This window comes from Protopterus annectens, chromosome 8.part0, assembly GCF_019279795.1.
Source record: "Protopterus annectens isolate FY-2018-M chromosome 8.part0, PAN1.0, whole genome shotgun sequence".
Taxonomy (NCBI): Eukaryota; Metazoa; Chordata; order Ceratodontiformes; family Protopteridae; genus Protopterus; species Protopterus annectens.
The window spans coordinates 47,573,730-47,587,632 of record NC_056741.1 but is presented as its reverse complement, the minus strand read 5'-3'; the positions used below and the strand labels follow the sequence as shown (position 1 = coordinate 47,587,632).

At 43.5% G+C, this 13,903-nt stretch overlaps 1 protein-coding gene across 1 annotated transcript in view; it reads right to left on the bottom strand.

Annotated features, from left to right (window-relative positions):
• LRRC23 (leucine rich repeat containing 23) overlaps positions 1-13,903 on the bottom strand; it is a 1,080,884-nt gene that overhangs the window by 816,738 nt on the left and 250,243 nt on the right. Inside the window, exons 3-4 of the mRNA XM_044079596.1 lie at positions 4,520-4,632; positions 3,903-4,156 (exon numbers count right to left, since the gene is read on the bottom strand). Coding sequence (XP_043935531.1) covers positions 3,903-4,156; positions 4,520-4,632 — 367 coding nt within the window. The remainder of the gene's footprint in view (positions 1-3,902; positions 4,157-4,519; positions 4,633-13,903) is intronic.

Below are 13,903 nucleotides of genomic sequence, written 5' to 3'. Positions count from 1 at the left end.
CCATCCTATATCAAGGCGTGGCAGTATCCTATATCAAGGCATGGCAGCATCCTATATCAAGACGTGGCATCATCCTATATCAAGGCGTGGCAGCATCCTATATCAAGGCATGGCACCATCCTATATCAAGGCGTGGCAGTATCCTATACAAGGCGTGGCAGCATCCTATATCAAGGCATGGCACCATTCTATATCAAGGCGTGGCAGCATCCTATATCAAGGCATGGCACCATCCTATATCAAGGCGTGGCAGTATCCTATATCAAGGCGTGGCAGTCTCCTATATCAAGGCGTGGCACCATCCTATATCAAGGCGTGGCACCATCCTATATCAAGGCATGGCAGTATCCTATATCAAGGCGTGGCAGCATCCTATATCAAGGCGTGGCAGCATCCTATATCAAGGCATGGCATCATCCTATATCAAGGCGTGGCAGCATCCTATATCAAGGCGTGGCATCATCCTATATCAAGGCGTGGCAGCATCCTATATCAAGGCATGGCATCATCCTATATCAAGGCATGGCAGCATCCTATATCAAGGCATGACACCATCCTATATCAAGGCGTGGCAGCATCCTATATCAAGGCATGGCACCATCCTATATCAAGGCATGGCACCATCCTATATCAAGGCATGGCACCATCCTATAGCAAGGCATGGCACCATCCTATATCAAGGCATGGCAGTATCCTATATCAAGGCATGGCAGCATCCTATATCACGGCATGGCAGTATCCTATATCAAGGCATGGCACCATCCTATATCAAGGCATGGCAGTATCCTATATCAAGGCATGGCACCATCCTATATCAAGGCATGGCACCATCATATATCAAGGCATGGCAGTATCCTATATCAAGACATGGCACCATCCTATATCAAGGCATGGCACCATCTTATATCAAGGCATGGCACCATCCTATATCAAGGCATGGCACCATCCTATATCACGGCATGGCAGTATCCTATATCAAGGCATGGCAGTATCCTATATCAAGGCATGGCACCATCCTATATCAAGGCATGGCACCATCCTATATCAAGGCATGGCACCATCCTATATCAAGGCACGGCAGTATCCTATATCAAGGCACGGCACCATCCTATATCAAGGCATGGCATCATCCTATAGCAAGGCGTGGCACCATCCTATATCAAGGCATGGCACCATCCTCTATCAAGGCATGGCACCATCCTATATCAAGGCATGGCACCATCCTATATCAAGGCATGGCACCATCCTATATCACGGCATGGCAGTATCCTATATCAAGGCATGGCAGTATCCTATATCAAGGCATGGCACCATCCTATAGCAAGGCATGGCAGCATCCTATATCAAGGCATGGCACCATCCTATATCAAGGCATGGCACCATCCTATATCAAGGCATGGCACCATACTATATCAAGGATTGGCACCATCCTCTATCAAGGCATGGCAGTATCCTATATCAAGGCGTGGCACCATCCTATATCAAGGCGTGGCACCATCCTATATCAAGGCGTGGCAGTATCCTATATCAAGGCGTGGCAGTATCCTATATCAGGGCATGGCACCATCCTATATCAAGGCATGGCAGTATCCTATATCAAGGCATGGCACCATCCTATATCAAGGCATGGCACCATACTATATCAAGGCATGGCAGTATCCTATATCAAGGCACGGCACCATCCTATATCAAGGCATGGCACCATCCTATATCAAGGCATGGCACCATACTATATCAAGGCATGGCAGTATCCTATATCAAGGCAAGGCAGTATCCTTTATCAAGGCATGGCACCATCCTATATCAAGGCATGGCAGTATCCTATATCAAGGCATGGCACCATCCTATATCAAGGCATGGCACCATCCTATATCAAGGCATGGCAGTATCCTATATCAAGGCACGGCACCATCCTATATCAAGGCACGGCACCATCCTATATCAATGCACGGCAGTATCCTATATCAAGGCACGGCAGTATCCTATATCAAGGCATGGCACCATCCTATATCAAGGCATGGCACCATACTATATCAAGGCATGGCAGTATCCTATATCAAGGCACGGCACCATCCTATATCAAGGCATGGCACCATCCTATATCAAGGCATGGCACCATACTATATCAAGGCATGGCACCATACTATATCAAGGCATGGCACCATCCTATATCAAGGCATGGCAGTATCCTATATCAAGGCATGGCATCATCCTATATCAAGGCATGGCACCATCCTATATCAAGGCATGGCAGTATCCTATATCAAGGCATGGCACCATCCTATATCAAGGCATGGCAGTATCCTATATCAAGGCATGGCACCATCCTATATCAAGGCATGGCACCATCCTATATCAAGGCATGGCACCATCCTATATCAAGGCATGGCAGTATCCTATATCAAGGCACGGCACCATCCTATATCAAGGCACGGCACCATCCTATATCAAGGCACGGCAGTATCCTATATCAAGGCATGGCACCATCCTATATCAAGGCATGGCACCATCTTATATCAAGGCGTGGCAGTATCCTATATCAAGGCATGGCACCATCCTATATCAAGGCATGGCACCATCCTATATCAAGGCATGGCAGTATCCTATATCAAGGCATGGCAGTATCCTATATCAAGGCATGGTACCATCCTATAGCAAGGCATGGCAGTATCCTATATCAAGGCATGGCACCATCCTATATCAAGGCATGACACCATCCTATATCAAGGCATGGCACCATCCTATATCAAGGCATGGCACCATCCTATATCATATCAAGGCATGGCAGTATCCTATATCAAGGCATGGCATCATCCTATATCAAGGCATGGCACCATCCTATATCAAGGCATGGCAGTATCCTATATCAAGGCATGGCAGTATCCTATATCAAGGCATGGCACCATCCTATATCAAGGCATGACACCACCCTATATCAAGGCATGGCACCATCCTATATCAAGGCATGACACCATCCTATATCAAGGCATGACACCATCCTATATCAAGGCATGGCACCATCCTATTTCAAGGCATGGCACCATCCTATATCAAGGCATGGCAGTATCCTATATCAAGGCATGGCATCATCCTATATCAAGGCATGGCACCATCCTATATCAAGGCATGGCAGTATCCTATATCAAGGCATGGCATCATCCTATATCAAGGCGTGGCAGCATCCTATATCAAGGCGTGGCAGCATCCTATATCAAGGCATGGCACCATCCTATATCAAGGCGTGGCAGCATCCTATATCAAGGCATGCCAGTATCCTATATCAAGGCATGGCATCATCCTATATCAAGGCGTGGCAGCATCCTATATCAAGGCGTGGCAGTATCCTATATCAAGGCATGGCACCATCCTATATCAAGGCATGGCACCATCCTATATCAAGGCGTGGCAGTATCCTATATCAAGGCATGGCAGTATCCTATATCAAGGCATGGCAGTATCCTATATCAAGGCATGGCACCATCCTATATCAAGGCATGTCAGTATCCTATATCAAGGCATGGCAGTATCCTATATCAAGGCATGGCACCATCTTATATCAAGGCATGGCACCATCCTATATCAAGGCATGGCACCATCCTATATCAAGGCATGGCAGTATCCTATATCAAGGCATGGCACCATCCTATATCAAGGCATGGCAGTATCCTATATTCTAGTTTCTGTCATGGTCCCTTTTTGCACTGCTGCTGTCTCAACCTTCACTCTAGAAAATGACTGGAGACCCTGCCCTTTCTTCTTGCCTCTGTCTTCTGTTGCCTGTTACTCCTGTAATGACCTAGAGCCAGTCTTGATCTTATCTCACTGCCATCACATATAAATATTCAGAAACAGTACACACAGCCTGCTAACTCCTTATAAATCCTAAATGTGCAACACAGTACCTATAAGGTTGAGTGCCTCCAGTTGAGGCTGTCCGAGGCCCTCAGTGTCAATGATCTGGTTATGGGCAAAGCTGGCCATTTGAAGATATGGCATCTCAGCAAGTCTGGCACTGGTCAACTGGTTCTGATCCGCCTTGAGCATCAGCAGCTGGGTCAAGCTATTCAGGGGGGAAAGGTCACGCAGCTGGTTAGATGAGATGTCCACAATACGCAGATGGATATAAGCCTTCAAAAGGTTTATATCAGTCAGTCCCCTGTAAAATCATATAACAAAACTCAGTGTCAAAGCAGGAAATTTACAAAATAAATTTCTAAACTTAACAAGATCTGTCTTATTGAGTAAGATCTCATTAGAGATACAAGAACTTTTTTTCTATTCCTGGCAAAGCTTTCTGTAGAGTACAATCTGCTTCATAGAGAAACCAAGTATAGTTATATAATATTCACAAGAATTAAGAAAAAAATAGCACAGTACTCTGCCTATAACCTCAAGGCTTCTGACAGCCATGTTCTGCTATTCTGGATGCAAACCAGAGTCAAAGTATATATACCTGCCTTGCTTGGCTGAGAGAAATTTGAATAACTAACGACAGTGCAGTTTCCTCTGAAACACTCACTTGTCGACAAGGTCAAGTTTCACATATGCATGTGCCAACCCATTGCCAGTTTTGCAGAGAAGCGAAAGGCCATCAGCAAGCATATCTTCAGTCAGTGGGTGCTGAGGTGGTTGCTGAAAAGTAGAGGAAAGCAAAAGTATAAAAACAGGCTGGTAGAGGTTCGCAAAGCTTCATTTTGAAGAGAACTATACTTATGTATACTATTATACCTTCAAGTGTATAAATATAACTACATATGCCAATGTCTATAGTAATGTGTATGTAGATAGATATGTGTCACTCACTGTGTACGTATCTTCATTTCTGCATCTCTGTCAGTGTGTCTGTGTGATATCAGACATATATATTTGTATGCAGGTATGTGTGCATATACTTATGCATTTATGGTTGTGATCATACATATGTGGACGTGAATGCTTTTGCATGCCTGTAAGTGCAAACACACACACACACACACACACACACACACACACACACACACACACACACAAAAAACATATATAAACATTACAAAGTTTTTGATTTACGGCATCTAATTGGCTAAAATACTACAAATGAATGTAGTCTAGCTAATAACAGTTGCTCAGTAATCAAAAAGTGCCATAAAGCTTTGTATTATTACAGGCTAATATAATTATAACTTATCTGTCACTCAAACAGTTGTGGTAGTTGCACACAATAGATTCAAGGCTAATATCATTATATCTACTCTGTCACTCAAACAGTTGTGACAGTCGCATACAACAGAGTCAAGGCTAAGAGCTGCTTATGGGCTTCATCCATTTCCAGGTTTTATTCCCTTAATCTCCATGTTTCCAGGTTTTATTCCCTTAATCTCCATGTATATACTGGATGACTTCCAACAAATGAATTAATCAGAACGTGGCCATGGGTTACCCTGAAAACAGGGTAAATAAAAAGAGATAAATAAAAGCATACCATACTTAATCTGAACTGTTGACTCATTACACAAATGGCTGCTCTTACTTCAAAAAGATCTCATCAGTAGGCTGAACACATGGGCACATTATTCTATTGCCCCTTCTTCCAACTTCTCATTACATGTTAAGCCAGTGCAGTGCTGCAGAGAGGTACAGCCCTAACTACAGTCCAGACAACCTGGCTTAGATTAGTGGCTTGGGACATCTCAGGCACTGGTAGGGACAGATAGGCATTCAATGCCAAATACCACCATACGATCCCAGGTGCAGGCTGCTGATGTGGAGGCAGGTGTGGTCCAAGTATGGAAAGAGGGGCAGTCATTGACTCAGCTTACAACAAGGCAGGGCAATATGTAAGCATATCCCCATAGTATGCCCATCCCTCAGATATCCCTGATGGACATAGGGAGGGGGATAGGGTATAATAAATAATCTCAATCTTATGGACGACAGCATCACTCCTGGTGCTTGACGCAGGTCCTTACAGGAAAAAAGGAGGAAATGATAGGTTAATTGGGTACAGAGGGGTGGATAACTAGCTGGTTATGGGTGTGGGACCCAAAAAAAAAAAACACTAAAAAAGCTTTTCATTATATGTTGAGTTCCAATGTTTAGAAAGTGCATGGACCCTTTTGCCTATTCTGTATCTCTCTACAATGGGACTAAAAGGTAGACCTGTCTCCAAGATCCCTAGTTCTTTCAAACTGTTCATCCAGCTTAAATCTCCACATAGTGTACATTGTTGGAATGTTCTCCATATCTGATGAGTAAAAGTTATGAATCTGCTATTTATCTATATATATATATATATCTATATATATGTATCTATATATATATATATATATATATATATATATATACACCAACAACATATATATATATATATATATACACTTAATTACTAGAACATGAAGCAGGACCACTGAAATAGCTGTAAATAGACTAGCATGTTAAATACTATCTTGAGTGTTAATGCTTGAACCCCACAAGTCACTGGTGGAGCTGAAGGGAGAAGCTGGAGCCCTCATTAGTGACCTGCATCTAGCAGCAATGCAGTAGGCCAAGAGCAGTGTCTGTCTGCAGAGAGTGTCCTGTGAGTCCACACAGAAGCACAAAACCATCAGGTTAGACACCAAAAAGCAAAAGAGCACAGGACTAGGCCCAGGTCGGACTCTACTTTGAAATACACTGTAGTTATAGTGGTCACTAAGTGTTTGCTACTACACCTTGTTCTCTGCTAAAAGGTCATCATTCCATGCAATGTCTGTGAACAGTTGTTAGTCAGATCAGAGAGCCCCACCCCCAATAGCCACATTTGTGAATGAGGTCCAGGGTGTGGCTACTACTTTGGCTTGTGCTCAGTAGATGGCAAACACCCCTTAAGCATATATAAATAGGCCCTTGAGGTTCTAGGGTATATCTCTAAGCCAGAACTCATGCACAAGAATGGACTCCCTTCATTAGTGTACTCACAGGTGAGGGTAGAGCTTCTCCTAGCAGACACACCCCCCTGCATGTCTGGTCCCTTGGTTGTCCTTTACTCCCACGGCAGACTTAGACAACCTATTAAGGACATGCAGATGATGGATACCACTATACAACAGTCTAGCTCATTGTCAGCACCAGTTATGTCACAAGCGCCTCATGCCCTGCCACTGTCATGAGTAACATGTTTATCCAGTATCACATACTATGTCATATAACCATTGTTCCTATGAAATCCTCTGGTCCCCTGCATGGAGTATCACACAGCTTGGTTTTCAGGTTCCAACCAGCTGGTGCCTTTGCTCTCCTTCTGTCTCTTAAGAAGTTACAAATTTTAAGGGTATCGAGATCTCTGCACTTGAAATGGACAAAGATAATTAGCCTTCCTCCTTTATCATCTCCCACTCTATGGGTTCTTCCTTTGAGGCAGTCCTCAGGCTTATGAAATCCACACTTGCTTCTTTGTTAACCCCTCAGAAGTGTCTAAATATCAGTTTTGGAGAAGAAGGAAGAGCAACTCTGGATTGTTCCACTCTTTTGGAGCCTGTTATCTAAGATGCCATATCTAAGATGCCATGTCTGCTGCTTGGAGATACTGATGCCCGGATCTCTCAACACCCTATAAGGCTGACCACTTGTACAGGCCATCATCTGAATAATCCTCCATTCTTACCAGGAATCATAAAGCTGATTTCTGTTGCTTACTCTGCTCAACACAGATTAATAAAAATTGCATCCGGTTACTCTGTCAACAGGCAAAACATCCAAAGTTACAGACAGGTTAACAGAATGATCTATTTTATATTCTGACACCTTTGGTTTGGAGGCCACCAATTGCCTTTCCCATATGTTCCAATATCAGCCTTCCCTTTTGGAAAAAGCTACGGAAAGTTCCTTCCTTTCCAAACTCTGGTTATCAGAAAATTGTGGAAATAGTATTTAGCACTGTATTTTCACTAAGTTTCCATGTAGCTTACTGTAAGAACTCTGGCCATCAGCATTTGCCTGTAAAAGTCGGCCTGGCTTAGACTGATCTGGAAGCTCCCTTTAAGGGTTAGGTTCTCTTTGGGAAAAAGAGTCCAGATGATTACAGAAGATCTCCAACAGACAGATAAACATGTTATTGTCCGTTGTACAAGACATATATAACCCTTCTTTATCCCTAACTTTGCTTTCTCAGCATTTCAAGAGGAAGAGGGCATGCATCTGCCATCTGCTGTTGCAGGTAACACTGCCTTCACCCAGGCATTTATTGAAGTCTTCTAAGAGGTCCCTAATATAGTCTGTTCCACAGAAGCTATGAGTGCCACCTTCAGACTATGCTGGCAGGAAGTCAATCCAATATGCCAGAATCTAGGACAAACAGGTAAAAGAGATTAGCAAAAAATGAATATTCTACAAGAGTTCAGGATTCTCTCACCTCTACTATTCTCTGACACACCAGTTGTTGTTGGTGGACTATCTGGCACATTTTGGTTACTGACTTACTTTTCAAGATATCCACAGAAACCATACCAGAAGGAGATTATACATTTACTCTTACCTGATCTTTGTCCCCACTCAGAAGGATTTTGCATGGTTCTAAAATTAAACAGTTTCGGTCTTTAAATTATTATATGCCATCCTTCAGGGTTACCTTAAAAGTCTTCATGCTACTCTTTCTGCATGGCTTTTAGACAACGCCAACAATACCTATGGCTACACTAGCATCTGGAACTTCATGAAAGGTTTGTGCATTTTCCTCTGGGTGGCCTGCATTTTTTTGTACAAATTATTGCATTTAGGATATCTGTCTGCTCCCAGAATCTCCAACAAGGATTTGGCTTGCTGGTGGAGGACTTATCAACTCTCCATGCTAGTGTTTCCTTACCTGGGTGACATTTCGGTTTGACTACATGCAAAAGCTTTGGTTGCATCACCTGGAGAAAGTCCTCTCTACGTCTTGTACAACACATCCTTTTCACAGAAGCGGTTCAGGATTCTGTCAGAGTTGCATCTTCCTCATTTTGGAAAGGTCTCGACAGCTCAAGGTTCTGAACTCTTTAGTGGTGGCAATGAGGTGACTTCAGGCTTGGCGCATGGGGGATGAGAGAGGTGGGAGGGGTTGGGGGTTGGCATAACATTTAAGCTGTTTATCTAACAAGCGCAACTACAGGGTTTAATTCTCACACTTAAATGAAAATTTGTTAGGCTTAAAATAACCTGCAAGAGCAGATAGCCCAATACTTACCTATGAACCTATGATGATGATAGTGATGGCCTTCACTATGCCATCAGTCTGCCTAAGAGTAGCTAGTCTAGTACTTCCCTATGAACCTATGATGATAGTAGTTATGGCTTTCAATATCTCATCAGTCTGCCTAAGAGCAGCGAGCCCAGTACTTACGAATGAACCTATGATGATGCTAATGATGTCCTTCAGTATCCCATCAGTCTGCATAAGAGCAGCTAACCCAGTACTTGCCTATAAACCTATGATGATGGTAGTGATGGTCTTCACTACCACATACTCTGCCTAAGAGCAACTAGCCCACTACTTACTTATGAACCTACGATGGTGGTAGTGATGGCCTTCACTATCCCATCAGCCCACCTAAAAGCAACTACTCCAGCACTTACCTATGAACCTATGATGATGGTGGTGATGGCCTTCACAATCCCATCAGTCTGCCTAAGAGCAGCAAGCCCAGTACTTACCTATGAACCTGTGATGAAGATAGTGATGGTCTTCACTATCCCATCAGTCCGCCTAAGAGCAGCAAGCCCAGTACTTACCTAAGAACCTATAATGAAGGTAGTGATGGTCTTCACTATCCCATCAGTCTGCCTAAGAGCAGCAAGCCCAGTACTTACCTAAGAACCTATGATGATGGTGGTGATGGCCTTCACTATCCCATCAGTCTGTCTAAGAGCAGGTAGCCAAGTACTTGCCTATGAACCTACAATGGTAGTAGTGATGGCCTTCACTATCCCATCAGTCTGTCTAAGAGTAGCTAGCCAAGTACTTGCCTATGAACCTACAATGGTAGTAATGATGGTCTTCACTATCCCATCAGTCCACCTAAGAGCAGCTAGCCCAGTACTTACCTATGAACCTATGATAATGGTAGTGATGGTCTTCACTATCACATCAGTCCACCTAAGAGCAGCTAGCCCAGCATTTATCTATGAAGCTACGATGATGGTAGTGATGGTCTTCACTATCCCTTTAGTCAGCCTAAGAGCATTTAGCCCAGAACTAATCTATGAACCTATGATAATGGTGGTGATGGTCTTCACTATCCCACCAGTCTGCCTAAGAGCAGCTAGCCCAGTACTTACCTATGAACCTATGATGATGGTAGTGATGGCCTTCACTATTCCATCAGTCAGCCTATGAGCAACTAGCCCAGTACTTACCTATGAACCTATGATGATGGTAGTATCCCATCAGTCCATCTACGAGCAGCTAGCCCAGTACTTAAACCTAAGATCAGCTACTCCAGCACTTACTTATGAACCTATGATGATGGTAGTGATGGCCTTCACTATCCCATCAGTCTGCCTGAGAGCAGCAAGCCCAGTACTTACCTATGAACCTATGATGATGGTAGTGATGGTCTTCAATATCCCATTAGTCTGCCTAAGAGCATTTAGCCCAGTACTTACCAATGAAGTATGATGATGGTAGTGACGGTCTTCACTATCCCATCAGCCCGCCTAAACGCAGCTATCCCAGTACTTACTTATGAACCTGAGATGATGGTAGTGACGGTCTTCACTATCCCAGCAGCAACAGGGGAAACCACAGAGGTTCCTCACCAGGAGAATCCAGGGCCTCAAACATCTACCCTACACAGATAGGCTAAAAGTCCTGTCCCTCTACTCAGTATCATACAGACTCCTGAGTGGTGACCTCTGCCTGGCATACAAAGCAATTTCAGACCCCACCTTGATGGGACTGATGCGTATCCCCAAGTCAAGCTCCACTCGAGCAACCCATATGCAGAACTTCAACTGGTCTGTGATATCAATAGGACTTGTTACCAGGACAGATTTGTGTCCCAGAGACTCCCCCGTCTGTGGAATAGACTCCCTCATCACATCAAGCAGAGTACCTCATTACCCTTTTTTAAGTGTAACCTGGAAAACTGGATGGGAAATAGAAAATACACCCCTGGGATTCCACCTGTGTCCCTGCTGGATAGGGGCTTTGGGTGATGACCTGTCTAAACATGAGCTAAACTCTTGGCTAAGCTTATATGGTCCTCAGGGCCAATAGCATAGTAACCTCCTATGATCCTATGATGACCCTATAATGATGGTAGTGATGATTCACTATCCCATCAGTCTGCCTAAGAGCAGCTAGTCCAGTACTTACCTATGAACCTATGATGATGGTAGTGATGGTCTTCACTATCCCATCAGTCCATCTAAGAGCAGCTAGCCCAGTACTTACCTAAGAACCTATAATGATGGTAGTGATGGCCTTCACTATCCCATCAGTCAGCCTATGAGCAACTAGCCCAGTACTTACCTATGAACCTATGATGATGGTAGTGATTGATGGGATAGTGAAGACAATCGGCCTAAGAGCAACTTGACTTTTGACCACCAAGTTGCTTTTATTGTATGGAAAACTTTCTACATGGTCCACTTCATAAGTAAAGGTATCTTATGCAGGGAAAAAGAGGTTATAATATCCCTGTATTGTTCCCTTATAAGGCCAATGATTGAGTACTTTGGCATGTACCTCACAAAGCACATGCAGCAGCAGGAGAGACCACAGAGGTTCCTCACCAGGAGAATCCAGGGCCCTCAAACATCTACCCTACACAGATAGGCTAAAAGTCCTGTCCCTCTACTCAGTATCATACAGACTCCTCAGAGGTGACCTCTGCCTGGCATACAAAGCAATCTCAGACCCCGCCTTGATGCGACTGCTGCATATCCCTAAGTCAAGCTCCACTCGAGCAACCCATATGCGCAACCTCAACTGGTCTGTGATATCAACAGGACTTGTTAGCAGGACAGATTTGTGTCCCAGATACTCCCCCATGTGTGGAATAAACTCCCTCTCCATGTCAAGCAGAGTACCTCACTACCCCTTTTTAAGCGCAACCTGGATAACTGGATGGGAAACAGAAAATACACCCCTGTAATTCCACCTGTGTCTCTGCTGGATAGGGGCTTTGGGTGCTGACTTGTCTAAACATGAGCTAAACTCTTGGCTAGGCTTATAAGGGTCGCAGGGTCAATAGCCTAGTAACCTCCTATGATCCTATGATGACCCTATGATGATGGTAGTGATGGCCTTCACTATCCCATCAGTCTGTGTAAGAGCAGCTATCCCAGTACTTACCTATGAACCTATGACGATAGTGGTGATGGCCTTCACAATCCCATCAGTCTAAGAGCATCTAGCCCAGTACTTACCTATGAACCTATGATGATGGTGGTGATGGCCTTCACAATCCCATCAGTCTGCCTAAGAGCAGCTAGTCCAGTACTTACCTGTGATGATGGTAGTGATGGACTTCACTATCCCATCAGCCCGCCTAAGAGCAGCTAGCCCAGTACTTACCTATGCTGATGGTAGTGATGGCCTTCAGTATCCCATCAGCTCGCCTAAGAGCAGCTAGCCCAGTACTTACCTATGAACCTACGATGATGGTAGTGATGGCCTTCACTATCCCATCAGTCCATCTACATGTGTACGTCCTACAATGAACAGGTCATTACTAGTAGCTGCAAAGTATTCTTGGAAATGTTTGTAATGTTATAACAAATTAAACAGAAATAGAGAAAATCTCATTAAAGTGCCCTTAGCAGCAGAGAACCTATATATACCCTTTGGTTCATACAACTTTGTAAACACCTAATTCAGCCTCTGCTACACATGTGCAGCATCTCTGTCTCTCTCTTTCTCTGTCAAAATATATTTTCTTCCAACTAGAACACAGCCAAAATCACTGCCATATCTAAATAAATGCTTCTTCAGACTTCAGACCAATCTCTGTATTATCCCACACAAGGTAAATTATTTGAAAAAATTCAGTTTTTCAGCTAATTGAAAAATGATGCCATGTTCTCTCCCCACAGACATGGGACTGATCCGGAAGGAATACCATGATTGCAGTTTGGACTGATACACGTTGCATACTACTACTAAACATGGAAAAATGCAATCTTACTTGAGCTATATTAATAGATTCAACAAAAGCATTCAAATCAGCTGGCCACACACTTCTCTGTACTGTGAAAATTAATGGAGGCCTTAGTTTTACTGTCACACACAGATTCAGAAACTCCAGTTGACTTTCCAGATTCATTCCCTCATATTCAGAATACATACAACTTAAACAGAGTACCACATGGATCTGTTTTCTCACTGTTTATTAAATCAACTGTCCTCCAACTTCACACAACATTATCTTTTATTTTATCTTAATGACATGGATCTGTATACGGACATGAATAATAACAGATCTAACCCATATTCCACCGTTATTAATCAAACCCTTGAACTAGACATTTCCACACTTATCTCGTGGCTACAGAACAACCACTTAGCTCCAAAACTGTGACCTTCAGAACCTTACGTAAACTCAAACCGCTATCCACCAACTGGCACTTAACAAATGGCAACAAACAGATAGAAACTACAGCTCTTTCAACTACTTTGGGTTATGGCTATATCAAAAGCTCAGCTTCTAGTTTTCCATACAACAAATAAAATCCAAAATAAATAAAACATTGTTTTGTACTAAAATGCTCAAACTTCTTAGCTCCTGAAGGAAGGGCAGCCATAAGAAAATGTATTCTCCCTTACTGTCTATGGATTTCCACTCACTGCATCCAGCGCACAAAACCTATTTGCCTTACAAACTACTGCCAATTCTATCTGCTGCTTTGTTTTTTTACCCTAGCATCTCAAAAAGGCCACCATTAATCTGCCCTTCCAAAGCAAGGTGTCTCC